This window comes from Corvus cornix, chromosome 5 (genome assembly GCF_000738735.6).
Source record: "Corvus cornix cornix isolate S_Up_H32 chromosome 5, ASM73873v5, whole genome shotgun sequence".
Classification (NCBI taxonomy): domain Eukaryota; kingdom Metazoa; phylum Chordata; class Aves; order Passeriformes; family Corvidae; genus Corvus; species Corvus cornix.
Window position 1 is genome coordinate 56,244,494 of NC_046335.1, and position 27,093 is coordinate 56,271,586.

General features: G+C 40.0%; 1 protein-coding gene across 14 annotated transcripts in view; it reads right to left on the reverse strand.

Moving 5' to 3' along the window:
• NAV2 (neuron navigator 2) overlaps window positions 1-27,093 on the reverse strand; it is a 368,864-nt gene that overhangs the window by 7,536 nt on the left and 334,235 nt on the right. For 7 of the 14 annotated variants that reach the window (XM_010412648.4, XM_010412647.4, XM_010412645.4 and 4 more), the window contains 19 exons: window positions 26,478-26,638; window positions 24,193-24,381; window positions 18,442-18,494; window positions 17,141-17,164; window positions 16,957-17,031; window positions 13,471-13,554; window positions 12,771-12,882; window positions 12,302-12,447; window positions 10,074-10,082; window positions 9,506-9,678; window positions 7,518-7,671; window positions 6,893-7,052; window positions 6,317-6,417; window positions 4,921-5,016; window positions 4,604-4,772; window positions 2,648-2,883; window positions 1,302-1,456; window positions 769-840; window positions 90-286 (listed from right to left, as the gene is read on the reverse strand). In XM_010412648.4, the coding sequence (XP_010410950.2) occupies window positions 90-286; window positions 769-840; window positions 1,302-1,456; window positions 2,648-2,883; window positions 4,604-4,772; window positions 4,921-5,016; window positions 6,317-6,417; window positions 6,893-7,052; window positions 7,518-7,671; window positions 9,506-9,678; window positions 10,074-10,082; window positions 12,302-12,447; window positions 12,771-12,882; window positions 13,471-13,554; window positions 16,957-17,031; window positions 17,141-17,164; window positions 18,442-18,494; window positions 24,193-24,381; window positions 26,478-26,638 (2,366 nt within the window). The remainder of the gene's footprint in view (window positions 1-89; window positions 287-768; window positions 841-1,301; window positions 1,457-2,647; window positions 2,884-4,603; window positions 4,773-4,920; window positions 5,017-6,316; window positions 6,418-6,892; window positions 7,053-7,517; window positions 7,672-9,505; window positions 9,679-10,073; window positions 10,083-12,301; window positions 12,448-12,770; window positions 12,883-13,470; window positions 13,555-16,956; window positions 17,032-17,140; window positions 17,165-18,441; window positions 18,495-24,192; window positions 24,382-26,477; window positions 26,639-27,093) is intronic. The other 7 variants (XM_019293757.3, XM_019293758.3, XM_019293754.3 and 4 more) reach the window with 1 other exon arrangement.

The window sequence follows — 27,093 nt, forward strand, 5'->3', positions numbered from 1 at the left end:
GAAAGCCTTTTTTACTAATTACAAAGATACACCTGCTATACAAGGAAATAGAATACATATATTTACATATGCCTGAGCAAAGCACTTACCAATAGTAACATCAGAGGAGCTGTGAGCCTCCAAGAATTTGTTCAGATGTTGCCAGACCTTGGGAATCCAATCAATAATCTTAACCAGCTCTGCATTCCTCATCCTGCCACTGATCTCCGTCTCGATCAGTTTTCTCCTCAAGAAACGGCCGAGAAAGCCTTTGACTGGCTCAGTGTGGTTTGCACATAGCACCCATCTGTGGCAGAACAGTAGAAATGGCCATCATTTCTCTTCCATGCTACCGAATGTAACTATTCTTGACTACATTTCTCTTCTTATTTACAGATTATCAGAATCAAAATGGGTTATTCCAGTCATGCATGGTTTTCAGCAAAAGTTACTTTGGAATACTTCACTAGATGAACCAATTTTTATTGTGCATTGTTTCAGCTCATTTGTCATTAATCTGCTTTGCCTAAATAGTCTTACTGAAAATCTGGTAGAAGGTCAAATATCTTAACAATCCTCTGTAAAGTAAAAGCTTTATGAACCCAGTTCCTTTAATGACAGCACCATAACCAAGCTGCACATGTCAGGGCAGCAAGCAGGAGCAAATGGCATTTCCCACTCACTTTGCTGTTTCAGCTGATAAGAACAATTTCAGATGACTCAGTAGCCATTGCTCCTTTACTACATTACAGACCACAAACATAAATGAGAAACATGAACAAACAGTACCTGAAATTATGGTGAAGTTGAAGATTAGGTGTGGAGGAGGTGGCTTGGTTCATTGTGCCAATAATATATGGACTATTGGGAAAAAAACACAAGCAAATCAAACTTGTAAATTTTGGAAAACAAGTTTTAAGTAAAACCTGAACATTAAAAAAGGTTATTCAAAACTCTTTTGTCAAAGAAGGTTTTGTAGATACTTATAACCAAATTCTCTATTGAGATTCTGAGAACATCAAATTCTGAAAGCAAACCAGAAATCCCAAAACAGGACTTTCACTACAAACAGGGTTTTACTACCAAAGATCTACATCATGAAGCAAATGCAACTCCTTTTTAATTACTTATTTCATAAAAATGGATAATTTCATGAAGGAAAAAGATCCTTCTGAAGCACTGTCCGCAATATGGAAAACCTGGTCATCTTCCTCCACATCATTAAATTAATGTAGACCTTGATTTTGTGATTGGATTTTGCAGCTGCAGTGCTCAGAGTCCAGAATTAACATTTGCGATGTGTTCTGATACTATTTCTTTACCATTTGTGGTACTTGCAGTTCAGGAGTCCATTGAAGATCTCTCCTAGGGAGCTAACATGGTGCAAATTATCCAAAATGATGACAAGAGGCATATCCACAGCATTATTTTCACTGTTACACTGGTCTGCCAAGTTGGACAGGTACTGGCGGAGTTCCTGCAAAGCAGATATAAAGAAAAGAAGGAAAAAAAAATTTTTTTTCTTCACATTCCTTAAAATTCAATTAAGATAGAGAAGCTTGGTAACAAAATCTAAAGCAAAAGACTCTGACATCTAACAAATCACACATTTTCCATGAGAAAACACAAGATACGGTTTTCTTTCTCTTTTGTAGGTCATGCTGAAGACTCAAAGATTGTATCAGAAAACCTGTGTGAGATAAGGGCTTAAAGGGGGATAATATTTTGTAATTTAATTTGTGGTTTTTATTCATCAGTGTCAGAACTAAGAGGTCTGAAATATATTTTTGTTTCTTTTCAGGAACTTGTTCAACTCTCCCCATCCCGAACCAAACTGCATTCCAGCTAGATTTGTTGTATCATCTTACAACTGTGTTTCTATCAAAATACAGTTGACAAAATTAATCTGGAACAAAGCATCCCTCGTCAGAGGCCAAATTTGGATGCCTTCAGTAATGCTGTGTAAGAAGGATGAGCTTTTGGTGCTGCTGCTGAGTGGTTGAAAAGCTCTCAGCAGCTTTAAAGCATGTCTGAAATCATACAAGTGGCTTACAACCATAATTTCAACCATTCCTTTCCTCCAGAGGAAAACATGCCTAAGGCCATCAAATATACAGCTTGCTTTCTTTCTTTCTCTCTCTTTCTCTCGTTCTTTCTTTCTCTTTAATCTAGATGATCACTGGCAGTATATTCAGCAAAACCAGCAGCACATAAAAAAGCAGAGGCACGCCTCACCTGCCCAGGAATGTGTCTGCACAACAGCCCCTCCAAACCCAGCACATGATTACAACTGCTGATACTTGCAGCTGCAGAAGCTCCTGGCAGCCTGGAGATGCATTTGAGGGTTTTGGGAAAAGTGCCCACATGCAATAGGGATTGCTTAAGTCTCTGGGAATTTTATGCAGGTGTTTAACTTCCTCGGCAATTCTCAGGCTCCTAAACACTTGAAAACCATGACAGCTTTAGGTGTTTAAATACACACCTGGAAGCCTGCTGTTCCAGGCCCATAATCAGGTGAATCTGAAAACCTTAAATACCGTTTCCTTCAGAATCAACATAATGCCTTGAAAATAAAGGGAAGTTCAAAATGATGTACACTAAGAAAGGAGTCTTTCATTTTGGACCCGTGCTAGTGTAGGCTGTGCACGGATGGTTTCCGCGTGCTCACCTTACTGGATTTATGGTCGACGTTGAAGGTGGCAATGATGCCCTCGGCCAGCTCCCTGCCCTCTCTGAGGACCATGTACTCGGACAGGCGGTTGGCCAGGTAGGTTTTGCCCGTGCCACTGGGGCCGGACAGGATGATCCGCCTGTGCTCCATCAGCAGGGACACGTAGCGCTGCAGGATGGGCTTCGGGATCAGCGACTCGAACACCAGCCCGTCCAGACTGTTCTCGCAGAGACCTGCAGCAGGGAAACAGCCCTCACTCACAGGGAGTCCCAGTCTTTGTCCAAATGGACCTGACCAAGCTGTTCTTCACTTCAGAGCCAAAGCCCTTCCCCACCCTGGTATCCCTCGTGGCTGAGAGAGGCACACATAAAGCTGGAAAAACAAGTGCAGGGGTGACCTGTGGGCTTAGCCTGCATCCTCCTTCAGCCTGTTTAAGTCCTCAGCTGCATCCCTAAGGCCCTTTGGGAGCTGCCAGACCAAAGCATTCCAGGCCACACTTCTCATGCACAAGCCATCCATTTTACAGCATTTCACCACACACTCACCCAGAATGTACCTGTTTACTTTTGGATCACTAGACAAAAAAAAACCCCAGCTATCATCAACTCCCCCTACTTTCCCAAATGCTTGTAATTAAACTCCTTCTCTGTATGCTGATAGTTATCTCCTCTAACAGAAAACTCCTTACTGATAAGCATTTATGCCATGTCAGCAGTCACTTTAGGCAGAATTGGCTCAGGGAAAAATACACATTGCTTCAAAATAAACAGCAGGAAGGGAAGCTGGCAGATCACCCAGAGAAATGTTTGCACCTCAGTGGTTACTTGGAATATTAAATATTTATATAGGCAGCTTTGTATCTCAAAGGTATATGTAAGTGATTTTCCATAAATTGATTGAATAGATTTCTATTTTATTGCAAACTGTTATCACTTCTGAACCTTCAAGGCACAAGTCAAGCCAGTGCAAGTTAAATATAAACTCAAACTGCAACTTTACAGACACAGCTAGACTTTATGCAATATTTCAGTTAGGATTTATGACTGGACAATGCATTTTATATAAGTAGAATATCCTGGGTTCATGTCAAGCCTCAGTATAAGTGATGTATTTCACAGTTTATTTTGTCTTCCTGCCCACTGGTTTGTTATACAAGGTTAACTTGGTTTTTATACCAATATTCAAAAATCTGCTTTCAGTCAGATTTCAAAGTTGATCTGAAGAATGTTTGGCATTGCCCTCAAATACCATCTGTCTGCAGATTTCACTGGTCTAACTTTGAGCAAACTGATGTACGTTCAAAATGCAGCAGCTGAGGATTTTACCCCTAAGCTTAGTTACATAGTATAGTTTTCATTAAAAAGTGCTTCCCTGAGAAACAATATGAAAAATATAAATATTAAATTTTTATCAGTATTACAGAATAAAATTGATGGGAATCCTGAAAAGCATGCATTTTGAAAAATCCAGACTTTAAGGTGTTTCATAAAATTTGGGCTCCCTCCTTCCTGGTAGTCAAGGAGGGACTCTTCAGTGAGACTGATCAAGCAAATCAGTCAAGATTTATGGTTTTTTTACCTTGCATGAAGGAAATAACAACTATAGCTGTGATAAAGAGGTAATGAAATTTTGAGGCTTGACTCATTTGGAAAGTACTTTGCTGCTCAAACAGCTCCACTGCATCCCTTGTGGTGTGAAGTCTTCTCCAGGACAACTCAAGATCTGTGGAGCGTGTAATTATTCCTACAGTTACAGGCTGAAAACTTGCTAAAACCACAGCATACCCCAAGTGCTGTCTTTATCAAATGAAAACAGAAGGAAGTAAATAAATGATAGGAACAGGAAAAAGCAGCACAATAAAAAGTTTCTACTCTGAGTGTCTTGACACAGCAACATAAAACTGATAAAACTGTCAACAGTGAGAACTCCAGCAGGCAGGTCAGGTGAAATTACCTTTGATGGTCACTGAAATAGTGTTGTTTTCTCCAACCAGGTAGCCACAGGGCAGCAGCTCCGGGGTCTCTGCACTGTTGGTGCGCTTGATTTCTCCGATGCTGTAGCCCAGAACACTGTCTGAGTTCAGCCCCAGCTGGCTCACGGGATCCACGTGGATGATGTACTCCTGGGGTGGAAAAGGGACACTGGAAGTCAGGCAGCACTGGGAGTTTGTTCTCTGCTGTGACAGACTTAACACACAAAGTTAAATACAGCTTGGTACCATCAAATCCCCACAGGAGAACTTGAGCTCACAGCATTCTGTACCCACTGACCTTAAACAGGCGTCTCACAACCCCATCCAGAACATCCCACTTGGTCTTCCCACTGACTCCAATGCAGCCTATGAGGAAGGTGCGAGGCCTGGAGTCCTAAAGGCACAGAAGTAACTCTATCAGACAAGTGTGGTTAATGTAATTAAAATGCTAGCTTCCCTGCCCCTCCCCTTTTGTTTTTAAATAATGGTGTATCCTTACTATATATGGTAAATTCTGGATGGTGTATGGAATCCTTTTCATATGATAAACACTTTCTACAGTGTTGGAGTCACAAATCTAAAGGATACTTAGGTGGCTGTGATGTTAAGTTAAATGTATTTATTAATACCATGAAGAATTCAAAATCTCTGAGAGGATTACAGTTTAACAAAGAGACAGAAAGACTCTTAGGAATATTCTAGACAGAAAAGTAGATGTCAAATTAATTCTTCCATGACTTCACAATCAAAGATGTTACATTTGCAAGGTTTATCCTATTTATTTCTAGAAATGCTGCTGTGGGCAGAGAAACCTATATACATATAAATTATATATGGCTATATGTAGAAGCAGTAATATAGAAAGAAAGTTTATATTTATAAATTGTTTGATGTATCACATCATTTTGAATTTTATAACTGATTTTTAAGGCAGATAAAAAGAAATAAGAAAAAATAGAATTTTTCTGTTTTTCTACAGCTGCACTCACTGTGAAACATTAATTGAAGAAAAACTAATTTCTATCGTAAGATTTGAAGTGTTATTAAAACTTGCTCTGACTGCAGTCAATTAGCAGCAGTTCTACTGTTTATCTGCGGTTGTCCTAATTAATGCAAAATTGGTATTCAATGGAAAGATCTGCTAAGTCCATTTTATTTTGGATCATTCAAACTTTTGTCCACTCCTCAGAAAGACATGAACTTACTTCTTAAACACACTTCTACAGGTACTCAAAAATGTGAGATTAAGGAAGGCCATTCCTTGGCAAGGACTGTGTATTACATTCATGCACGTAGTACGTTAAACACATGAGATGGGAAGCAATTTTACAATATTTGCTATTTATTTGGGTATTTAGGATTCTTCCAATTACTTGTGGATGGAAAACATCTGAAAGCTGTCATTCTAAACAGGGTATTTGTGCCAGAGAGGACAACTTCAACTAGGATGATATGGTATAGATCTCCCAGCTTGGATTTGTCAAGTTCTTCCACAAGACTGGTGCTTCTGGTATTTTGGTCCCTCTCAGCAGCCCCAAGGAAGCTGGAGGTAGCCAAGTGCTTTCTCTATCACTATTAATACACCTATAAACTGTTTTCCTGAGAAAATTCCTAAAAGTCCTTTGCAGACTTGAATCCCCTCACACATTCCAAGGTCACTTACATCTCAAAGCTAGGGATGAAACAGAACTCACCTCCTTCCATTTCATCTCGTCCTGGAAGTTGACGACTATTTTGACGTGCCTGCCCCCTTCTTTCCGGGCAGAGCCATCTCCAGTGTCATCCAACAGCATGTCTGTGGACAGGAAACATCAACAGCTTCACAGCTGGAGCTCAGTTACAATGGAGGCTATTCTGGTTTACTGTAGTCAAACACAACACGTCTGGGCTTCATATGCCCCAAGGTAAAACACAAGAACCAGGCTGACTGACTTCCCTGCCATACATCCCTCTTAAAAAGGGAAGGTCATTGAAAATTATTAGCCAGTTACTCTATATTTTCCTTCCTATGATATATCCCCTGGCAAAAGTGCACCATTAAATGGCTTTAAACATGACTTTTCAGAGCTGAGGTCATAATTGGACACCTCCGACCAAGGGTGTAGCAGACCTACGATGATATTTAAAAGAAGGCTTTGTGCCAGCTCGTGACATATTTCCACACCTCAGCTGTTAATAATCCTCACGCTTTCATTTTTCCACAGCTAACTAACCCAAGCCTTCCAAGTGCAGGATAAAACCTGCCCCACCACCCTTCTCATTAAACTCACCGAGACTGGTTGACTCTGTGAGGTTCAGGCTGTGTTGAGAGAGACCCACTGAGTGTCTGGGAGAGGAGGAGATGGAAACCTGAGACTGAGCCCTGCTACAGCTGCCGTGGTTTTCAGATTTCAGCCGATCGTTCTCTGCTTTTAACTTTTCAATCTCACTCTTGAAAAGACAAGCCAAATGTTAGAAGGCACAGTGAAAACATGATTATAAGATAGCAACGTAAGTAACTTAAGAATAAACGGCAGTTTAGCAGAAATGCTGTTTTCATAATGTCTTAATTACAGGTTTTAATTACTACAATGTCCTTTCTGTAAAACTTTTCAAAGCATCCTAAAATATGTGTGAATTCACTAACACTGAAATGCAACTACCTTAAGGCAGAGAGCATGGAAACATTTTGACAGTCAACAAAATGATGGACCCATCTTGGGGTTGAAACAGCTGCAGCTGAGGGCAGCAAAGTCAGGCGTTCATGCTGACTTTTAATGAAGGTTTAACACTGGCACAAAGCTGAACACAGCTTTCAGTACGCATTCAAAAACTTCTGATCTTTACTGTGCGGGTGGTTGGCCAGTGTTTCCCACATCAGCACAGGCTGCAGGAGCTGGGGTGGCTGTTGCTCACCTGCATCCTGTTCATGGCCTCCCGCAGCTGGTCCAGCTGGTGGGCAGAGCTGAGGGCTTCCAGGCGGATGTCCGTCAGCTTCATCTCCTTGTCCCTCAGCTCGTTCCGCAGCTGCATCACCGTCTCGGCCTCGCTGTCCGTGCACTCAGAAATACTGCAGGACATGGACAAACAGACACTTGTGCCTTTTCTCATGGTGCTTCTCCAGGATTTATCAGGAGAAGAGGAATAAAGCCCTTTTTATTCTGCTTGAAGCAGGTAGCAATTTCGGCTTATTGAATTAGTGATGCCATAAATCAGATATTAAGTGGGTCATAGAAATTTTAGAGACTAGTGAAACAAAGATGTCTGAGGCTTATTTTTCTTAAATCAGCATCTGAAACAGAATTAACTGAAATCACCTACTATTAGATAGTCTTCATTTTTTTCACAGTAGTTGCTATAAAGGAAAACTTCTAAAGCCAAAATCTAAATAAATTAAGGGGGTGCAGGCATTTAACAGCAGTTGGTTGGAGATTGATGAGTTCACAGACAGATTTAAAGCTCACCAGGTGTGCACAGCTGGGTTTCCCTGAACTGCTCTGGAGGGCTTTGGAACTCTACACCTATTCGAGCATGATAAATTCCTGCTTGCTTTAAAGAACTCACACTTAAAAAAATTTTGGTGGCATTTTTCTTCCCTCTGCCCACACAAAAAAAAGTTTCTGAGTAACAACATTTCAGTACATTTGTAACTGTATCTGTATAAAGATAAACCATACAGCTGCACGCTTTAAGGGAGATTTTACCTAATGTGTCTTTCCCTAAATCTGGTTAATGAGAGATGTTTTCTGCACCAAAAAGCCAAAACACACAAGTTTTACTTGTGCTCTATCCTTCCCCCAGTTCACATATTTACTCTTTTCTCACATTTATCCTTTTGGCTTCCATGGCAAGGTGAGATGCACCCACACAGCACTTTGGCTGATGACACATGGGATCATCATTTGACAATTTTCTGGCCTGAGAGCTCTAAAGCACAACTTGCTGTAGTCACCAGAAACACACTGAGTTAGGCTCAAGAGACAGAAGAAGCTTTGAAACAAAAATCATGGGGGATTATCTTCTGCTACTGACATTTCATCACTGTTATACAGCTGGAAACCATTGCTATTGTTTTCACCTCTTCATGTGAAAACAAGTGGAGGGGAACTACTCCAATGCATTTGTTCTGAAATCAGGCTGGAAGCTCTGCATGACCTCTCAAGGTCAGGAGCCTGTCTGGTAATTACAGGTTTCACAGTACTGCCTGTTACAACTTTCTGTGTTTATTTATCCTGCTCAAGTGACAAAACTACTGATGGAATTAACATAAAAGCTGTTTTACTAAATTTCCCATGCACATTCTAAAATGTGAGTTCAGACTCAAAACAGCATGGCAAGGGAGTTGTTAAATTTATTTCACAGGTGGCCACGGAAAGGACTAGGCACAGGTGGCTGGGGAGCTACAGAAGGAAAGAGGGGTGGATCATCTCCATTCACCAGGCACAAGCTGTTAGATGAGTTCATCTGTATCACTAAACCACAGTATTTGATTTCTTTACCTGGATTTGTCAATATAACTGGGAACTTACCATGGCAGATTAACTCAATATGTGCTGTGTTTAGACAACAGAAACAAAATCCCAGATTTGACCTGGTTTGTTTAATTAACAGCAAGAGATCCAATTAAGCTGGCACCTCAAGGTCACCCTGGTTATAAATATTCTTGATCCTCAGTACATTCTGCTGAGAGAGCCACCCAATGAAACATTTACACTTCAGTACTGACGCAATGATTTTTGGCTTCCTGGACATTAATGCAAAGGTACTGGGTTGGGAGTCAGCTCACGTATCTTTAAATCTCTGAATACATAAATTCAGCACTTCTGTCCTCTGCCTTTCCTCTACCAATGCAGCAAGATGCCTTCCATGCCATTTTCTGTCTAAAAATTACATAAATCACTTACAGGGAATTGGAATGGGAAGCTCTCAGCAGTGGTGTTGAAACAGTGGTGTTGTGGTGTGGTAGCTTTGGTGAGGAAGGTAAGGAAGAGTCAGTCATCTCCTCAATGTCTGAATGAGAAGATGCTGACTTGGGAGACTTCTTTTTCCCAAAAGCTTGCTTGAAGGAGCTGCGTAACTGGAAAAAACAAGACCACAGCAGCAGGTCCATCACTAAGAGTGAAACCAGGCAAAAAAAGCCATAGAATAAAAACTCTTTAACATGCAAATATTCCAAATGCTACAGCCATACTCACATACACAGTAACACAGGTGAAAAATAAAAACGCTTTTTTTTCCTTAACTATTTTATCAGATTAATAAGGTCAATAGGAGTGGCTATGAATGCTTCCTATTTTAAAGAACTATTTGACAGCAAACTCTGCTCAGTGCAACAAGCTTTGCAGCGGTGTGGTGACAACTCACAGCTGTGCTGGCACACGGCCCAGCCCAGGTTAATGATGCTGGAAGGGTTAGTGGTGTCAACGGGTGGGTTAGCTTTGTACCTCCAAGTTTAAAGTAGGTCTTCCTTACCTCATTGACCTGCCGGAAGAAGTGCAAGCAAAAGGAAGTGGGGGAAGGAAAAAAGACATGTTTTAACAGATAAAGCCACTGATAAGGGAAGTTTTGGAGTTCTTAGACAAACACGACCCATGATTAACAAAGACAAACAGTTACTTTATAACCAGAACCCTGTATTTTCCAAAACCAGGTGTTTCAAACCACATACAGCCATTTTTTGTGTTACCTGAGGAAGACACCAGACTCAAACTCTCTTAACTACTTAAATTACATTTTCTCCTTAGCTCAGGCAGAGTGCTTTGGCTAAGAGCCAAGTTAATAATGTATTTTTCCTTGCAGGAACAAGGTATTTCACCATGTGTAAAGACGGCAACTTCCCCACCTATCTGCAACTAAAATAACCTTCTGTAATGTGACTGCCATTTTCCAAACAAGAATTAATATTCATGTAATTAAACTGATGTTACCCCAAAGTTACAATTCAACAGGTAGTGTTCAAGAAGTATTTCGACAATGCTCTTAGACAAATGGTTTCATTTTTAGGTAGCCCTGAAAGTTAAACTCCCCTGGAATCAAGGTCTGGACTTGATGATCCTCATGGTTCCCTTTCCACCAGGATACTCTATGTACACCTTTTAATGCCATTGCAAATTACATACAGGCTGGCTTAATATGAGCTGAAAGCTGTTTTTCAACTAGACAAAGACTCCTACAATGAGAAATGTTGAAAATCTGGTGTTTCAGCTCTGAATGCATTGGAAGCTGCATTGCTTCCACACAGAACACAAAGACCTTGGCTGAGAACTTCCTCACCACTGGTGGAATAAAGAATGTGTGAATCAGATTCAACTCACATATTTTTCTCAGTAGTGTTTTGATTTCCAATCTTCATTTCACAGCAATGATGTACCCATTTTTAATAACATAAAAATACCGCCCTGTTTCTTCTACTTCATGAAAACTTTATTTATCTTTGTAATAAGGAAATGTTCCCTTAACCTTCTTTAAAAATAGTTATCTGATGAATGAGAAATGTAGGCTGATGTAGGATCATCTCCACTAGGTTACAGTAACAAAGAACAGAAGCTAAACAAGAATTTTAAAAAGTGTTTATCTTAACCAAGGCTTAATGGCTACAAAAGTTTTGTGTCACAAACTGAGAGTTGCTAGAAATTTAAAAGTTACAGCAATTTACTTTGTCTGTAACAAACGTACAGCACAAGAAGGATTGGGAGAAGACGTCGTTTCCATCCAACCAATTATTTAAGGGGCAGAGTGGAAATGCTTCTTTTGTGAAGCAGCTGGTAATACCAAGAGATAACAAAATGAAACCTCTGAGATAAGAGACAAATAAAACCAAGAACCTGTTCAGGAAGCTGTTTCTTACAGTTCAGGAGTTTCATCAACATTTCTAAGAGGATATTGTGCAAACACAAATGAAGCTTTTACCAGCTCTAACCACACTTTGCATCTCTACAGATTTAGCTGTATACCCAAAAGGTCCAGGGAGATTTAGATTCAGTGGGAAGAAAGGGGTGGATTGCTTTACTGGCTACAATAAAGGATCTAGGGACTTCAGTCCAAACTACAAATCAGACTAGGTCACTAAGGCAGTTATGGTCTAATTGAAAATGGAGTTGAAGATAATGTACCTTTCCTCCAGTACAGGGTACCTTGTACATAGTACGTGATGAGCAAAGAGGGAAAAACGGGAAATGACAGGTAAATATTGCAAAAACTTCCAAAAGAGATGTCCGTTGTGAAAAACTTTTAAAGATCAGTATTTTTTTTTTACATTATTCTTAGAACTCCAAGTTAATGCTGGACAAAGAGTTCTTAAAGTGTTTAATACGTTCACTTATAAGAAAGCCCTATGAGACAAAACCAAAAAAACCACAAGAATGATCTTCTCTTGGTGGGTTTGTTTTACTTTAATGACAGATGTCACGTTTTCCTTAAGGGGCTGGACACCCCTTTAGCCAGAACTGATCTTTGACAACTATTTCTAATTTAAGACTGGTATTTTGGCTGTTAAGCTAAAATTCAATCCTATGCAGAGTCAACACAAGGATATACATTACTTACAACTCAATTAAGCCTTCACAGGAGAGTTTACCCAGGATTTCAGCAGTGTGCAGTCCCTACTGCACGAGGCAGGAAGGAGCAGCTGGGCAGATTTTCACTGTGCATGTCCCAACAATTTCATATAAACCTCACACAGTCTGCTAAAACACACTCACCCAGTTCTTCCTCTTCTTTTTCTTGGAGTCACTCTCGATGTTGCTGCCCACACTGGAGTGGCTGGTGGCACTGTTAATGCTGGAGACACTGTCTGAGGAGTGCTGCCTCCGGATCCGCAGGTCCGTGGGCTGAGCAGCTCCAGGGCCTGGATATGAACGGAGGCAGTGTCAGAATTATCTGGAAGTTTGATGTATGGTATTAACCATGCAATCCTGAAGAAACATTTAGGGAAATCAGCATTCTGACAATCACTTATCCCAATGGATGTACTGCATATTTCAATGTTGTTTCTTGTGACAAGATTAAACTGAGATGCTTCAAACTTTTCCCTCAGCAATTTATCCCAGTGTAAATGACTGGGTTATTCTGGTCTCTCGGTAACTCTGATGGTTACATCAGCTATTACCCAGAGGACTGAAGTCTCACTGAGGAGCCCTGGAGTCTCTGTGTGTGGTGCTTGTCTCTCACCTTTGCAGTTGAGCTCAGGTGTGTTGATGACTCCATTGATGGCAGCCTGAGCAGCAGCATTTTGTTTCTTCAGGAGTTCAATTGTCTTCCTTAACTCGTTCAGTTCCGAGTCCTTGAATAACAAAAAAAACCCGTATGCTGGTACACAGGAGAAGAACTCCAAAGAGGCTGCACTTCCATCTAAGTATTGGTAGTGAATAGCGAATTTATGGAATATACATGTGCAAGGAGGTGAAAATGAGGTTTGGGTTATCAGGGGAAACATACCCTCAACAGAGTGCAAAACAGCTTGGGTGTTGTGATTCAAAAAAATGCATGTATTTTGTAATGCAGGAATAATGTCTGTTCAAGTATACTGTCCAAAAACCCAATGCTACCAGTCTTGTAAGTATTCTTCTTGGTCTTTCTCTCCATGTCCAGGATGCATTGGGATGAAATGTATTACAGAAATATGCAATACTGAAGACCTGTGTCCAAAGCAGCAATTTATAGGAATAACCTGATCAGTTGCCACAAAATCCCAGTGCAGAAAATGAGTGTTTTATATACATTTTTTAATACATTTTACTCTGTCACCACAAATGAGGGAGCTAAGGCAAATTGTGTATGTGGCTTTTTCCCCCACACAACTACAGAAGGAGCACGAGCAACAATGCTGGAAAGAGAAATGAAGACTTCCCAAATCCTTTTGAAGCTTTACCTTTTGTTCTGCTGTCATGGTCAGGCTCTGCAGTCGGATCGTCATGTTCCCCAGGCTCTGCTCAAACGCTGCCACCAGGTGAGCCTGAAATCAAACCACACAGGAGGAGTTTGTTTTCTTCCCCCAAAAAGGAGTATTTCTGCAGGTATTTAATCGGCCCACTCAGTGCATGGCATTGTTTGTTGTGTAAATGGTGCAGAGAAAACAACACTGCTAAGAAAAGGTCAAATGAGCAGAGCACATATTATGGAAGTGCTTCCCAACAATAAAACATAAAGCAAATTTTTGTACAGAGAAAAGTCAGGCAGAAACTTCCCTCCAACTAAACCACTATTCTCCTTGTGGATAATTAAGGCAAAAAGATACTGGCAGTCACAGGGGTGGAGGTTCTCACTCCCATCAGGAGAAGAGATGCTTTAGCAGCTGATATACCTGCATAGAACTCAAAAGACTTCTCCAATATTTGAGTGCACCTTGCTTCCAACCAAGGTCAGCTTGCCACATATCTGCCAAAATTCCTGGTACTTGGCCAATTACCCTTTTTTTTTCTTTTCCCAAGGAAAGAGAAAATTATTTTGCTGTGCTCCTTGGGAGAAGAATGTTGAATCTTTCCCCCAGGAAGCATGGAGAACACCAGTGCCCATTACATGAAAGGCATCAGCTAGGAATTGAAAATGACTGAGAAGCAAAAGGAAGGAAAAGTAGGATGAGAAGATGGAAAAGAACTTAAGAAACTGTATTTCTAGAGCCATGACATGGCACTGTTTTATGGGTATTCATATGCATGTGCACACATCACTGATCACAGGGATATTTCAATATATATTTGTCCCACTAGCCATAATAATCTACACTAACCAGAGAAAATGAATGAAGTATTATTTATCTATTAAAAATAATTCTATATGCACAGTGACAAGTAAAACTGGAATCTTTCCAAGGAGAAAAGGACATTTTCTCACCTCAAAAAATACAAAATAGCAAAACCTTTCACAGAGCTATTCCAGACTCATTCAGCAGCAGCACACAGTTGACTTATCCTAAAGAACTGTTCTCACGTTCACAATGAAAACAAACATGAGCAGTACAATAACATGGGGATGTGCAGCTCTCATTCCCATCAGCCCCTACGAAAATAAGCAGAGCTGAGACTGTGAGAAAATGGCAAAAAGTAATTCAAAACCTAACACTACGCACGTAGGAAAATCTAAATATTTATTTTAAAAACAGAGAGTGCACAGCTTCTCTTGGGGAGGATGAGCAGGGAACAACAAAGCTGATATTCAGGGATCCTCAGCAATACTTTTGAAAAGCAGAAAATAAATGGGCAAGCAGGACTGCATGGATTAGTAACAGGATATAAACCCTTAATGCTTTGACCTGAGCCTTAAAAACCAGTTGCTCTTTCAAAACCAGATCTTGCAGTTATTCCTGTCTTGAAATTGTTCAGTGAGCTATGGAAAAAAATGTATCTTCACTTTCTATAGCTGGAGCAAAATGTTTTCAAATTCATGCCCTTGATGACATGAGAAGCATCAACAACTGCAGTCTCTATGCATGCAAATTCAGGAAAAAAATTGTAAATTGAAGAGATTAATTTGAATTGTCTAAGTTTCAACTGCCTTTTATTAAAGGAATCATGTCTAAAGGAAATGTCCAAGTGCCTTAACTAACAGCATTTATTAATCTCAGTCTTTTTGGGAACAGACCTAGCCTTTTACATGGAAAAAGGGCACATTCTCCGAAAAGAGGTGGCTAGAGACTGGAATTTAATACTAGGACAGTTATAGCAACATCTCTGGTGTCAATTTATGGACAAATCAGGGGGAGGCTCAGGTCTAAGAAGTTTAAATAGCATGAATGAAACACTGCAAAATTTTAGCAAAGTGAACTAACCAAAAAATGGAATATTATCAAAATAATAAATGATACGCTGACTTTTTTTTTTTAAAAAAAAAAAGCCCACAAGAAAAAGCCACAAAAACTCAAATGACCCCAATCCAAACAAAAACATAAAGGAGTATACATTAAAAACTGCTCTCTACAAAGAGATAGTAACCACACAGAAATTCTTGAGCAGATGAGGAGCAGCTGGGCCAGGCAATGAGCAGCCTGTGCTGCTCCCTGCTCTTGGAGACAAGCCTGTGCTGAGCACCAGCCCAGTGACCCTGAACTGTGCGAAGGAGAGTGCAATAAAGCCAAGGCAGAGCCAAATGAGCTGCTCAGCTGACAAGTTCTTTGTTTGAAGGACACAAGCTGGGTTATTTAACAACATCATTAAAAATGTAAGCAAGAGAATCTGGTCCCGCTTTCTCACACGTAAAAGACACCTCTGGGGGAAAACCAACTCGTGTATCCATCCCCTTTGTATTTGACAGGCAAATGTTAAGATTTAACTTTTGAAAGATGTTTAAATTGTTTTCTTTTCCTCTTGGGACAGTAACTAAGTGGTTCCATGCAGTCAAAGCCCTTTTATTTGACTTCTGTTATAACTGTGTTCTTGGTTTTGCTGCTCCATTTTCAAGCTGGATGAAGCAGTAGACAGCACAGACTTCCTCTTGAACCTTTCCTGTGATACTGATACTTTCCTGTGAAACCTGTCCTTTTACTGTCCCAAGCTTTGCATTCCCCCTACTCAGAGAGCTGACAGACAGGAATGTTCCCTTCAAGCAGCACATGTTCAGATGTTTATTCATTCCCATAAACCAGGATTTCAGTATGATCTGATCTGCTGACTATTCATCTGCAGCTTATTTACTCTAGAGTTGCTTATTTTCCTTGCAAGCTTCTGTGTTGCGGATTCCCACTATCTGTGACTGCAGCACAGAACACACAAATAAACTTGCTCAGGGTCAATACAGTATTGCCTCAACACCTCCTGGATTCCAATTTTTTTTTTTCCCCCTGAATGTCTTAAATTACTTATCCCTCAAATTCCTGAAAGGAACAAGCAGAAGTATTGTCTACACTGACAAAAAGTCAGAAATCTCCATTCTTTAGACTTAACTTTAAGTTAGCTTCCAGAGCCCCTTATGCCACTATTATCTATCATGCCATTAACCCATACCTTTATGCAAGAGAAAAACATAATGCATTTCAGTCCAAGTTTCTATTAACTTTTGTTCCTACCACTTATAATCTTTATCTGTATCTCATCCTATCCAAATGTCAAAGCAAGACAGTATTTATAAAAAAAGACCCTGTCTCTAATGATTTTCTCAGGACCTTAAGATGGTTTACATACATACAAAGTCAAATTAATATTGTAACTCTGTTTTTAAAGAAAGGTGTAAGGTAATTTACTAGGGCAGAGGATGTTATTTTTGGACATGTCCCACACATGCATACAGTTATTTCTTTAAACACCTCAGTAATACAAACCGAATGTTATACACATGAAATCTTTTTGTCACTTAAAAAACCTGGGTGGTAACTGTTGCATTAAATGCATCCCAGGTTAATGTTTGTTCTCAGAGCTGTACTCACATTAGCAGTCAGCTGAGTTGTAAGAGCTGACACTTTTTCTTGGGATGCATCCAATTCTCTCCGTAGCTTGCGAATCTGTGGGTTTTAAGAGAGCACTTTAGTGCATCATAACAAGGAGAAATAAAACAGCACGACACACAGTGCAGAGTGTCATTTATGCTTGTCAAAGAGGATGTGCTCTTACCTCTGACTGGCACTTCTCTTCAGGCTGTAAAATAAAAGGAAATACGTGAGGATATTACAACATAACCAGCCTGACAAATTTATGCAAATTCTCTTTTGGTGTTTCAAAAACTCTAATGTGAGTTCCTGATTTTGGATTCCCACATCCATATTCAGTCTAATTTAATCTCCTAATTTATTTACTCTTCAAGAAAAAGAAAACAGGCTGCTGGTGAGGTACTTCCTTCTGCAGGAAGGAATTTGGGCTCCACCTCCCAGCCTGCTGACTGGTGCACCTCTGATCTGAATTGTGGAAGAGGGAAGAAGTCCTGGCTCTGCCCATAAGGGATTGTATGAGGCTCTGAAGAACCAGGACAGCCACAGAACTTGGCTGATCCTGGGCAATTCCCTTCATCCCACACTCAGCTCTCCATGGGAAGGAGGTCACATTTTTGCATTCCAAAGTGATGTGAAAAAAAAACTTAGAAATTCCTCCCGCTTGGGTGCTGCCTACGCAGTGTGGTGATGAAAAACTCAGGACACACAGCCAGCTGTGAGGATGCCAAGTGGATGTACTGACCATCCACTGTGGTCAGCATGATCAAATTGTGGCTACTATGTGCTGTTTCTAACCAAAGTTACCAGCTAAGGAGAGGTATGGGGTAGGAAGTCACACACTCCATTGTTCCTAAGTAAACATGTCCACTACCAGCCACCAGGAAAATCACACCCATCCAAACACACTATTGGGGCCACTTGTGCAGCAAGCACAGAAACCTGAAGCTCTGAGTACTCCTATGTATTTTCAAACTCCAGTAAGCCTTATTTTAGGATCAGATAACCAAAATGAATACATACTCGTGGAGAAAGTGTTACTGGCACAGTGAATAAATGGCCTTTTTTAGAATTATTAGTATCTGTGCATTAAAAAGTGGACTGAAACTTCTTTAGTAGCAAATCATTAATATAAGGATGGGGTGACTTTATTCAGCAAATTTTGGGATGCTCTAAGTAATGAAGTTCAAATCTCCTCATATCTACTGAGGTGCTTTGTAGCAAAACCTACTTAGCACAGCATAAATTAAAGACTCAAAAAAACACTGGCTGCTTTTGGGCCATTGAAGTCTGTGTTTAATGAGGATATTGCTACATATCCACAGGCATCCTCATGAACATAAACATCCCGTTCCTAGCTAGCATCCAGAACACAGTCAAATGAGAACTGTTTTTTTCCTGCTCCTTGAATGGCAAAACTAGCACAGTAAGACCAGTCAATTCAATAATGTTGATTAATAAATAAACTCTTCATTTCATTATACTCACTGTGGAATAAATAGATGACGTACTGGACACCAAAGAGAGAGAAGAACCATGCACTAAAGGAAAGAAAAGAAACACAATGAATATAAGTACACTAACCACAGAGTGGAATCATCATAAATCATCCACTGTCAACCACCAATCTGCTGAAGAAATACTTTCACAAATTTCATCATCCATCCTAAACTTAATTATATTATATTATTGCACCAATAAGGTAAGGTTTGAAGAATGCAAGGCCAGGTGATACAATCCATAACCTTGGATTTGGCAAAGCTGTTTTAAAATTCTCATAATATTTGGGAAAATGAGGTGTGGCCAAGAAAGTTAAAAATTTTTGATGAAGATCTGTTCAGAAATAAATATTTCTCTGGACAGTGTATCTTAAAATTCTTGCAAAAGGGCTACTCAAGATTTTAAAAAAACCCCAAGAAATGCAGAAGAGATTACAAAAATAAATCTAAGTATTTAATCTTCACTTTTAGATGAGATTGAGAGGGTTTGTTGATTTTTTTAAGCAGCAGACCAAGATGGGGATGTCCTGAGAAGACCACAACACCCAGCTCCAGTGTGTAACCAGATGCTCCAGGAGAAGATGTGGAGGACCCAGGATAAAAACACATTGTCTAATTTTGGGGCTGTGAATTGTCCTCTGAATGCAGCTGTACCTTCCCTCTGCTGACTTAAGGGAGATGTATCAGTGCATCAATGAGCCCAACATTCCCTTTCCCTGCAGGGTTTCTTGGCCTTTCTTTAAAGCAATGATATTGTTTTAGCAAGGCAAAATTTGTTCTCCCATAGAGAAATTAACAGTGAAAACACGGCTACAAAACTTGCTGGAAAATGACTGGTTTCAAACGATTTTTGCATTTAAATTCAGTAAAGGATATACATATACACTGATGGCCCTGATGATCTTCAGAGGCCCCTTCCAACCCCAACTACTCTGTGATTCTCAAGGTTGTTACCATCACTTAGGCATCAGGATTTACATATAAATATAACATAATTTCATTCTTTATTACACTGTTGAAAAAAAGTACCTGAAGCTATTCTTTCTGCTACTGAAACATGCAAAATTACTTTTCCTTTATTTTTACTTTTAGAAACAAAATGCATTGAACCGAAGCTTCCATTCAAAACTCAGGCAACTGAACACGGATCATATGAAATAGCATAAAATCACTTTTTCTTTCTTCTAAATCCCCCAGCCAAAAAAAAAAAAAAAGTTTAGAAAAGCTGCCATTTTGCTCGAATTACCTACTGCAATTCTACATTCGTAATAAATGGGTTCTGCTTTCCCACTGACATTATATCCTAAGGCAATACTGGAAAGAGAAGTAAACAAGGTCTAAGTTGGCTTCTGAAGGAATTTAAGACAATTTAAAAAACCCACAAGAAAGTACAAAAAACCTCACACCCATTCGCTTTCTCTGGGTAATCATATTTTCAATTAAAATGACCTTTCTAGTTAGGCATTAAGGACTATACTACACCAAGAACATAAAAATAAGTGGTGTGAGTCAGACTCAGGCTTTGTCTAATGGTGTGCTCCAGCCCTGCCTGCAACCACAGCCCATGTTTACTGAAAAGAATGAAGAGGGGAGACAGATACACAGTGATTATTCCCCAGGTACATCTTTGCACCTTCTGGGAATCAGCAGAGATGGAAATTTCAGGGATGGAAACTGCAGTCAGACATCATTTGGCCTGCTGTGACCTCTGTACCATTAACTTGCTTAACTGCTGCTGAATCCACTGACACATTTTGTCTGCAACAAAAAATTCTCTTGTGTTTAGAAATGTAATTCCTTGCAGTTGTTTTAGACCTGCTGCTGAATCAGTGAGTTCCTTGAGTGTCTCTACACTGCTGTGCTCTGAGAAGGAGTGGATAACCAATCTCTTTATAACAAACCAAATTCCCTTCCCTTCAGCCATCATTTTCCAAGCTGAAGATTCCTATTTTAACTTTGTATCACAGATGTTCTGCGCTTAAGATCTTCTTCTCATTTTCCTTTACTTGCATTTTCCCCTTAAGATTTTTAAGATGGAAAGCCCAAAGTGAGGCAATACTGCACAAGGCCACAAATGGACTCATACAAAGAATGTAATATTATTTTCTGATCTGCCTCCCTATATTCTTCCTTGGTGAATTTTTTTCCTAATAGAGATGTAACCAAAAAAAGAGCCATACCAGCTCACCAGAGAGGAAACAGAAACCTTTACCATGGATTTGGTCACACACATCGTTGAGTTAGCATCAGCTGGAATTTGTAAGATCACATTGGGACTTTTAATACAGGAAAGAACACTCAAAATGAGAAAAAAAGGGAAAGAACATGTAATTCTGGGAATCCTACTCCTGCCTTATGAAACATCACCATCATGTAGAATCATAGCATTATTTAGGTTGGAAAAGACCTGTAAGATCATCCAGTCCAACCAATAATCCAGCCCTGCCAAGGCCATCACTAGACCACGTCCCCAAGTGCCACATCGACATGGCTCTTAAATTCCTCCAAGAACGGTGACTCAAGTGCATCATTTGACTGTGTACAAAATTTCAGATTTCTCACTTTAAGGACAGCTATGGAGTTAATAAATTTGTGCAATTTCTTTTTAAAGTATCTGCAGATGGCTACTTGAAGGCTATTTAATTAGGAGCCTGAAGGCAGTTATGCTCTTAATGCAATTCCTGTTTTTTGCAGCCAGCGTGCATCTGCACGCAGCCTACAAACCCAAATTGGTCTGGAGCTTTTCTTTTAAAGCACTGTAAATGCACAGGCAAGCACGTATCATTTTTAATGTTAGAAAAGAAAGGCTCTAGCCATGATCATCTGCCCAGAGAGCAGAAAGAACAACTGGTGTTGCAGTCAGTAGCACACAAAGGAGTAACAATTTATATCCCGATGATAATTTAATTTTTTTTTCTCTTGGAGGATCAGAGTGGAGCCAGTGGCAGCCCAGCTCCCAGGGAAGACTGCTGGCTGGGGAAGTGGGGAAACTGGAGAGCCAAGAGGCCACTCAATTTTTACGCTGCGTTTTTTCCCCAAGAAGCTCTGGAGAGTTTGGAGGCTGCTCCTGCTGGCATCTCCACAGCCCTGAAACCCTGTCTGTGACAAGAGTTATGTACTGCAAGGCTGACCAACCTTCCCACCTACATGCTGTGCTGTGAGAGAACATGACTGTACTTCACACCCAGAGACAAGAGAAGAAAAGGCTTTTAAGAATAAATCCGGGCCCTGTTGAAGTTAATGAGAAACAAATTTCTTGTCATCTTATGTGCTAGGAAGTAATTAAGAAGTAGGTTGGTAAGCTTTATTTAAGACCTGTATTTGTCCTTCACTGACGCTGGATGATTGTATAAAATCAATTTGTTCATTAACCACAAATTTATATTTCTGTAATACTTTTTAATCTATTCTCTCAAGGTGAAGGCAAATCTCTGCTGTGTTCAGAACCACTTGATCACTTACAGCTTGTGATTCCCTGAAAAATAAGCAGGAACTAATAAGCAGGTGACTCCTGCCTTCTCTACAGCCAGGGAAGTGATGAAAGACCTTTTTCTTAAAGACAAAAATACTGAGACTACACCTAAACATTCAACCCGTCTGGTAAAATATCATTATCCTTTTAGGTGTGAAAAATTGAGGAAAAGCTGAAAGGGATCTTCAGCATGTCAACAGTAGGGTCAAATTCCTTCCTCAGATACAAAAGTCACATTTTCCAACTACTTTCAAGTCCATAACTTAGTGGATATTTCCTGGACTTCACTTTTATTACTTTTTTCAAATTAGTAAAAAGCACTTAATAGAACATTTCACCTAACTCTTTTCAAATATTCCTTTTCTTTTTTTCTTTAATAGTTTGTCTTCAACCATGCAATACTTGTTAAATGTTTATCCAAACTAGCCTCTCTGCTGGACAAGAATTTCTGAACTACAAGAGAGAATTTAACCTCCAGTGTGCCAAAATGGTTTTGCTGCAATCTTGAGCACAGTTAAAAGACTAAGGCTAAATTTTTTGGAGGACGTCTTCAATAAAACCCAAGTAAGTTTTGCTGCAGTAGCTCCTTCAGTAAATCACTGAAGTGTAACACAGATGCAGTGATTCAAATTCCTTCACAGATTATATTAGGGGACAATTTAGTAAGAGCATGACTGTGCATCACAGTATGGAACTCAACTGACTGAGCACCTGGCAGTCTTTGACTGCTCATGATAATTCAGCTTTCTGAGAACAAATGAAGGTTAATTCCTGCAACAGCCCAGCTCTTAGCCCTACAGCATTATTCTAATAGTTTTCAACCCCTAATAGAGATCTTCAGCCATAGACCTCAAAAATACAATTAAATGTACTGAAGTTAGATTGATTAAATTCAGTAACCAATTAATTAATGAATCTTTTCAGAGCCATATCCAATACATATTTTCTACCTCTTCCAATGGCAAAAAAACCTGAGAGGATAACCAGAATCTCCAGGAAGGCACTTTGTGGGTCTCAAAGGCTTCTGCAAAGCACTGAAGTGTGGTTCCCATGCATGCCTGGCTCTTGGGGAGCACCAGCAATGGGGCACTGGTATTAACAGGGCTGAGTAAGTGCAGGTCTTCAGAAGCAGAGGAAAGAGCCATCAAAGGCTTGTGTGGCCTGTAAGTACAATCAAGCTCCCAACCCTTGCCAGAAAGGAGATTTAAGACTCAAAGACTTAATGTTGGAAGAGTTTTCAATGAACCACTGCATGCTTGACTTCTCAATGTGCAATGCTTGAGGATTTTAATGTGTGCTCACAGCTACTCCTGCTGCAGCCACAAGGATGCCTGTTCAGCAGCAACCAAACTAAATATTCATTTATAGGTAAATACTTTTTCTTATTATATTTGCATGGGTTCTTTTTATCAGGTGTGGTTACATATTTGAAAAGATAATGAAGCACTAAAAAGACAAGCCTAGATGTTTCAAAGAACTACTCAATATCTTTCTTTGGAAGACCTGTTGTATCAAGCCAGGACATTCAGCGGAAATGAAAAGCAAAGATAATTTCAGTACAGATTAAATACTGGAAAAATTGCCAGGACAGAAACAGTCCAACTGATATCACTTAACTATACTACAAGCAGAACTGTGGAGGTGCAAGTTCAGAGTACCCCTACTGAAGGAACACTAATGCACTGACTCTAAGCATGAATTACTCATTTTGAAAGGGCTAAAAATGAAGCACACGATGTGTTTAATCCATTTCTTGAACAGTCAGGGTCTAGGTACAGCACTTATTTCTTGTGTCTGACCAAAACAAACACTGAATAAACATCGCCATTCTCTCTGGTGACCAGCGACAGCACCCCAGGGAATGTCCTGAAGGTGACTCAGGGGAGGTTTAGGTTGGGTATCAGGTAAAGGCCCTTCCCCCAGAGGGTGGCTGGGGCACTGGAACTGGCTCCCCAAAGAGGCGGTTACAGCAGCAAGGCTGGCAGAGTTCAAGGAGTGTTTGGACAATGCTCTAGGGCACATGGGGGGATTGTTGTGGTGTCCTGGGCAGGGCAAGGAGTTGGATTTGATCATCTCTGAGGGTCTCTTCCAACACTACGATTCTATAATCAGAACAACCACGACTAGGACTAAGGTTTTACCGAACACCAAGAGCTCCACACGGAGAAAGCCGTGTTTGAAACGCCCCCTGTGCTGAACTGAAAAGCGCCGAGCTGAGGTGAAAAGGCCGCGTTTTGAGCGTTTCCAGCCGCACGGAACTTTACTGACCCTCCTCGAAGCCGTCGCGGAAGGAGCCGGAGCGGCTCATGGTCCTGCTCTTCTCGTCCAGGGACATGGAGCTGTTGCGGAAGCGCGTGTCGCTGTAGGGGTCGTAGGGCCCGTCGGCGTTGGACAGGCTGTGCGTGCGCAGCATGCTGGGGTTGGACAGGCTCAGCTGGGCTGCAGTCGTGGGGCTCGCTGCAAAGCCAGCAATGAACACCCGGTTAGTGCTAGAACCGCACATTTTCACACTTGTTTTTTGTGCAACTACCAACAAACGTTTTTTTTCCCCCTACTTTGAGACAAAATTTTTGATACCATCTTCTCCAAGCGTCATTGTTTTTCTAAATTCAATGAATTCCAGTAAGAGGTATGCAAACCAGGCTAGTGAATTGTGAAAACTCAAGTAAAACAAGGCGATTTTAAACACTGGGTGATTTGTCTGTGCTTCTACAAACAAGCTCAGTCACCTCACTACCACACCACGAGGCATGAACTAATTAACCCTTACTTAATTTGGAACCGTTCTTCCACAAAAACTGTAGTGTTTTGTCTATATAGAGCAGGACTTACCCTCTTCAAAGCCTTCAAGTTCTAAGAAAATTACATTTTTCTATGTATTTTAGTCACAACTGCAAAGAGCTTTAGTTCCCTAATAGCTGTACATGTCAGAACTTTTTTCCACTATAATGCCCTGAGAACTGTAAAATATTAATTTTGTCTTAAAAGCCAAAATTCTCCCAGCCAGTGTTTAGAGTACAAAACCACTCTAATCTCACATTTCTTGAAAGAACTTTTGTGCCAAAATTATGCCTGCTATTTACTAAGAACTACTTGATTTGTGGGTAAAAAAACCAAACAAAATCACTGTTCATCTGGCAGGTTCCTCTTGGTGTGCTGTCATTGCCTGTTTCTATATAGACCATCAGCTGATACAGACTATTGTAGAAGACAGAATAATTCAGTTTAGAGGTGCTCAACTACCATTTGCTCTTAAATCCAGTGACCCCTCTTGACTCCAATATCTCTAAGCTCTTTTCCTAAGAACATAGAAAAGCATCTTTTCTTTTTTTTTTTTTTCTGGTGTTCACTGCTGTTTGTGGCCAAATGGCTTTTGAAGCTAATACAAATAACCTCCAACACTCTGCACAAAGAGTTAACTTTCTGGGAAACAACTTTTTGGGGTTGGTTTTTTTTTTTTTTTAATTTCATGAACTTTCCTGACAGTTTGCTAGCTGTTAGAAATGTAGCTATGCTTTGTGTATATTCAGCTGAAATTTTGCTGTGTCAGTTTATTTAAAGACACTTATTGAATGTGTTTCTTTCCAGAACACTCAAAGAAAGGTTCTAGAATGTCAGTACTGCAACTCAAAACTAAACTAGAAATAAGTGACTGTGCAATCTGCTCCAAATTCACACAAGAAGTTCACAAATACAAGTTTAACTGTTTTGCACATAATTATTATATATAAATTAGTCACTATATAGAAGTTATCATAAACAATGTATTTATTTTAAATAATAATATTGATTATTATGGACGGGCTTCTGAAAGTCATAAACAAACAGAAAATGCCTGTTCAACATAGTACTTTCCAAATGTCACTTAAAGACAAAATTTACAAACCTGAAGAAATTCCAAAGGCAACTAAGTCATACTTAACCAGCCCAGCAGAGATGAGCACCACTAGCACTTTATATTAGGTTATTTCAACTGCTGATAGGGTCAACTAAAACCCGCAATGCTTCATGGATCCTGCCAATCAGCTTTTATTGTTTCCTTCATGTGTTTATCAATGAAATTAAGTGAAGGAATGGCAGTTGTTCTGACTTGAAACTCCCCTGACTTTTATATACTGCTTCAGATTGAGCTTTCTGCAATTTTCCAACAAGCCACTTGAAAAAGACAAAGATAGAATACCAAACTGATGAGACTGGCACATAGGGTAAGGAAAATGCTTGGATTTTAGAGAATTATTACTATACAGCAGGCAACATCTTATGTCCTCTAAGCACCCCAATGTGTGGTATTAACCAACAGCTCTACTGAAGACTCACAAGTTATATTAAGGAATCTGATTACTCCCAGAGAAGCAGTTTCAAAGTTACTGCGAGTATGGCACCTTTGGGCATACAAGATAATAATGCTAATTAGTCACACTCATTTCAATGCAAGTGCTTCCTCAGGTTCAGTGTGAGCCTTGGAGATGCTGAAAGAAAATTATCTTGAGCAACACGCTGTTTTCAGGACATGCAATGCATTGCTGTGATTATTCAAACAGATAATTATTCACCAAGCTGTGAGAAGTTAAATCTAGTTCCAGAGGGTGATGTTATGCTGGATCCAGATGAGAATGGAGAATTGCCAGCAGTATCCTGCAGTCCTCCTGCTGAGTGGGACCGGAGCCATTCCTTTGCATCCTCTTGACTACGGAGCTGGGAGGATGGAGTATACCTGCAAAAGCAAACAGGTTTTTCACTATGAACATTGATATTTATTTGACTTTTCTGTTTAAAAAAAAAAAACCAACCATGAAATGTCACAAGACTTGGAGTGGGAGAGAGAGAAGGAAAAATGGAAGAATCCTCATATGAAATTAAAGGATTGAATGATATAAACCCAATAGAATTCTGAAGTAAGGAGCTGCTCCAAGCTCTTCCAAGATGTTCCTAATTAATTTCACCTCTGTTTGGGGGGAAAAACCAAACCACAAACTTCTTTCCTATTGGTTCAGTGGTAGCCAAACCAGAGTGAACCAAAAGTTACAGGTAGAAGTTGTGTAGTGTAGAACTGTAGGATAAAATGTAGCGTGTGCTATAATATCATATGATTTAAAAGTAAAACTGCAACTCGGAAAACCTTTCCTTAAGTTATGCCAAAATTCTAACACAATTTAAATATTTTGGTAC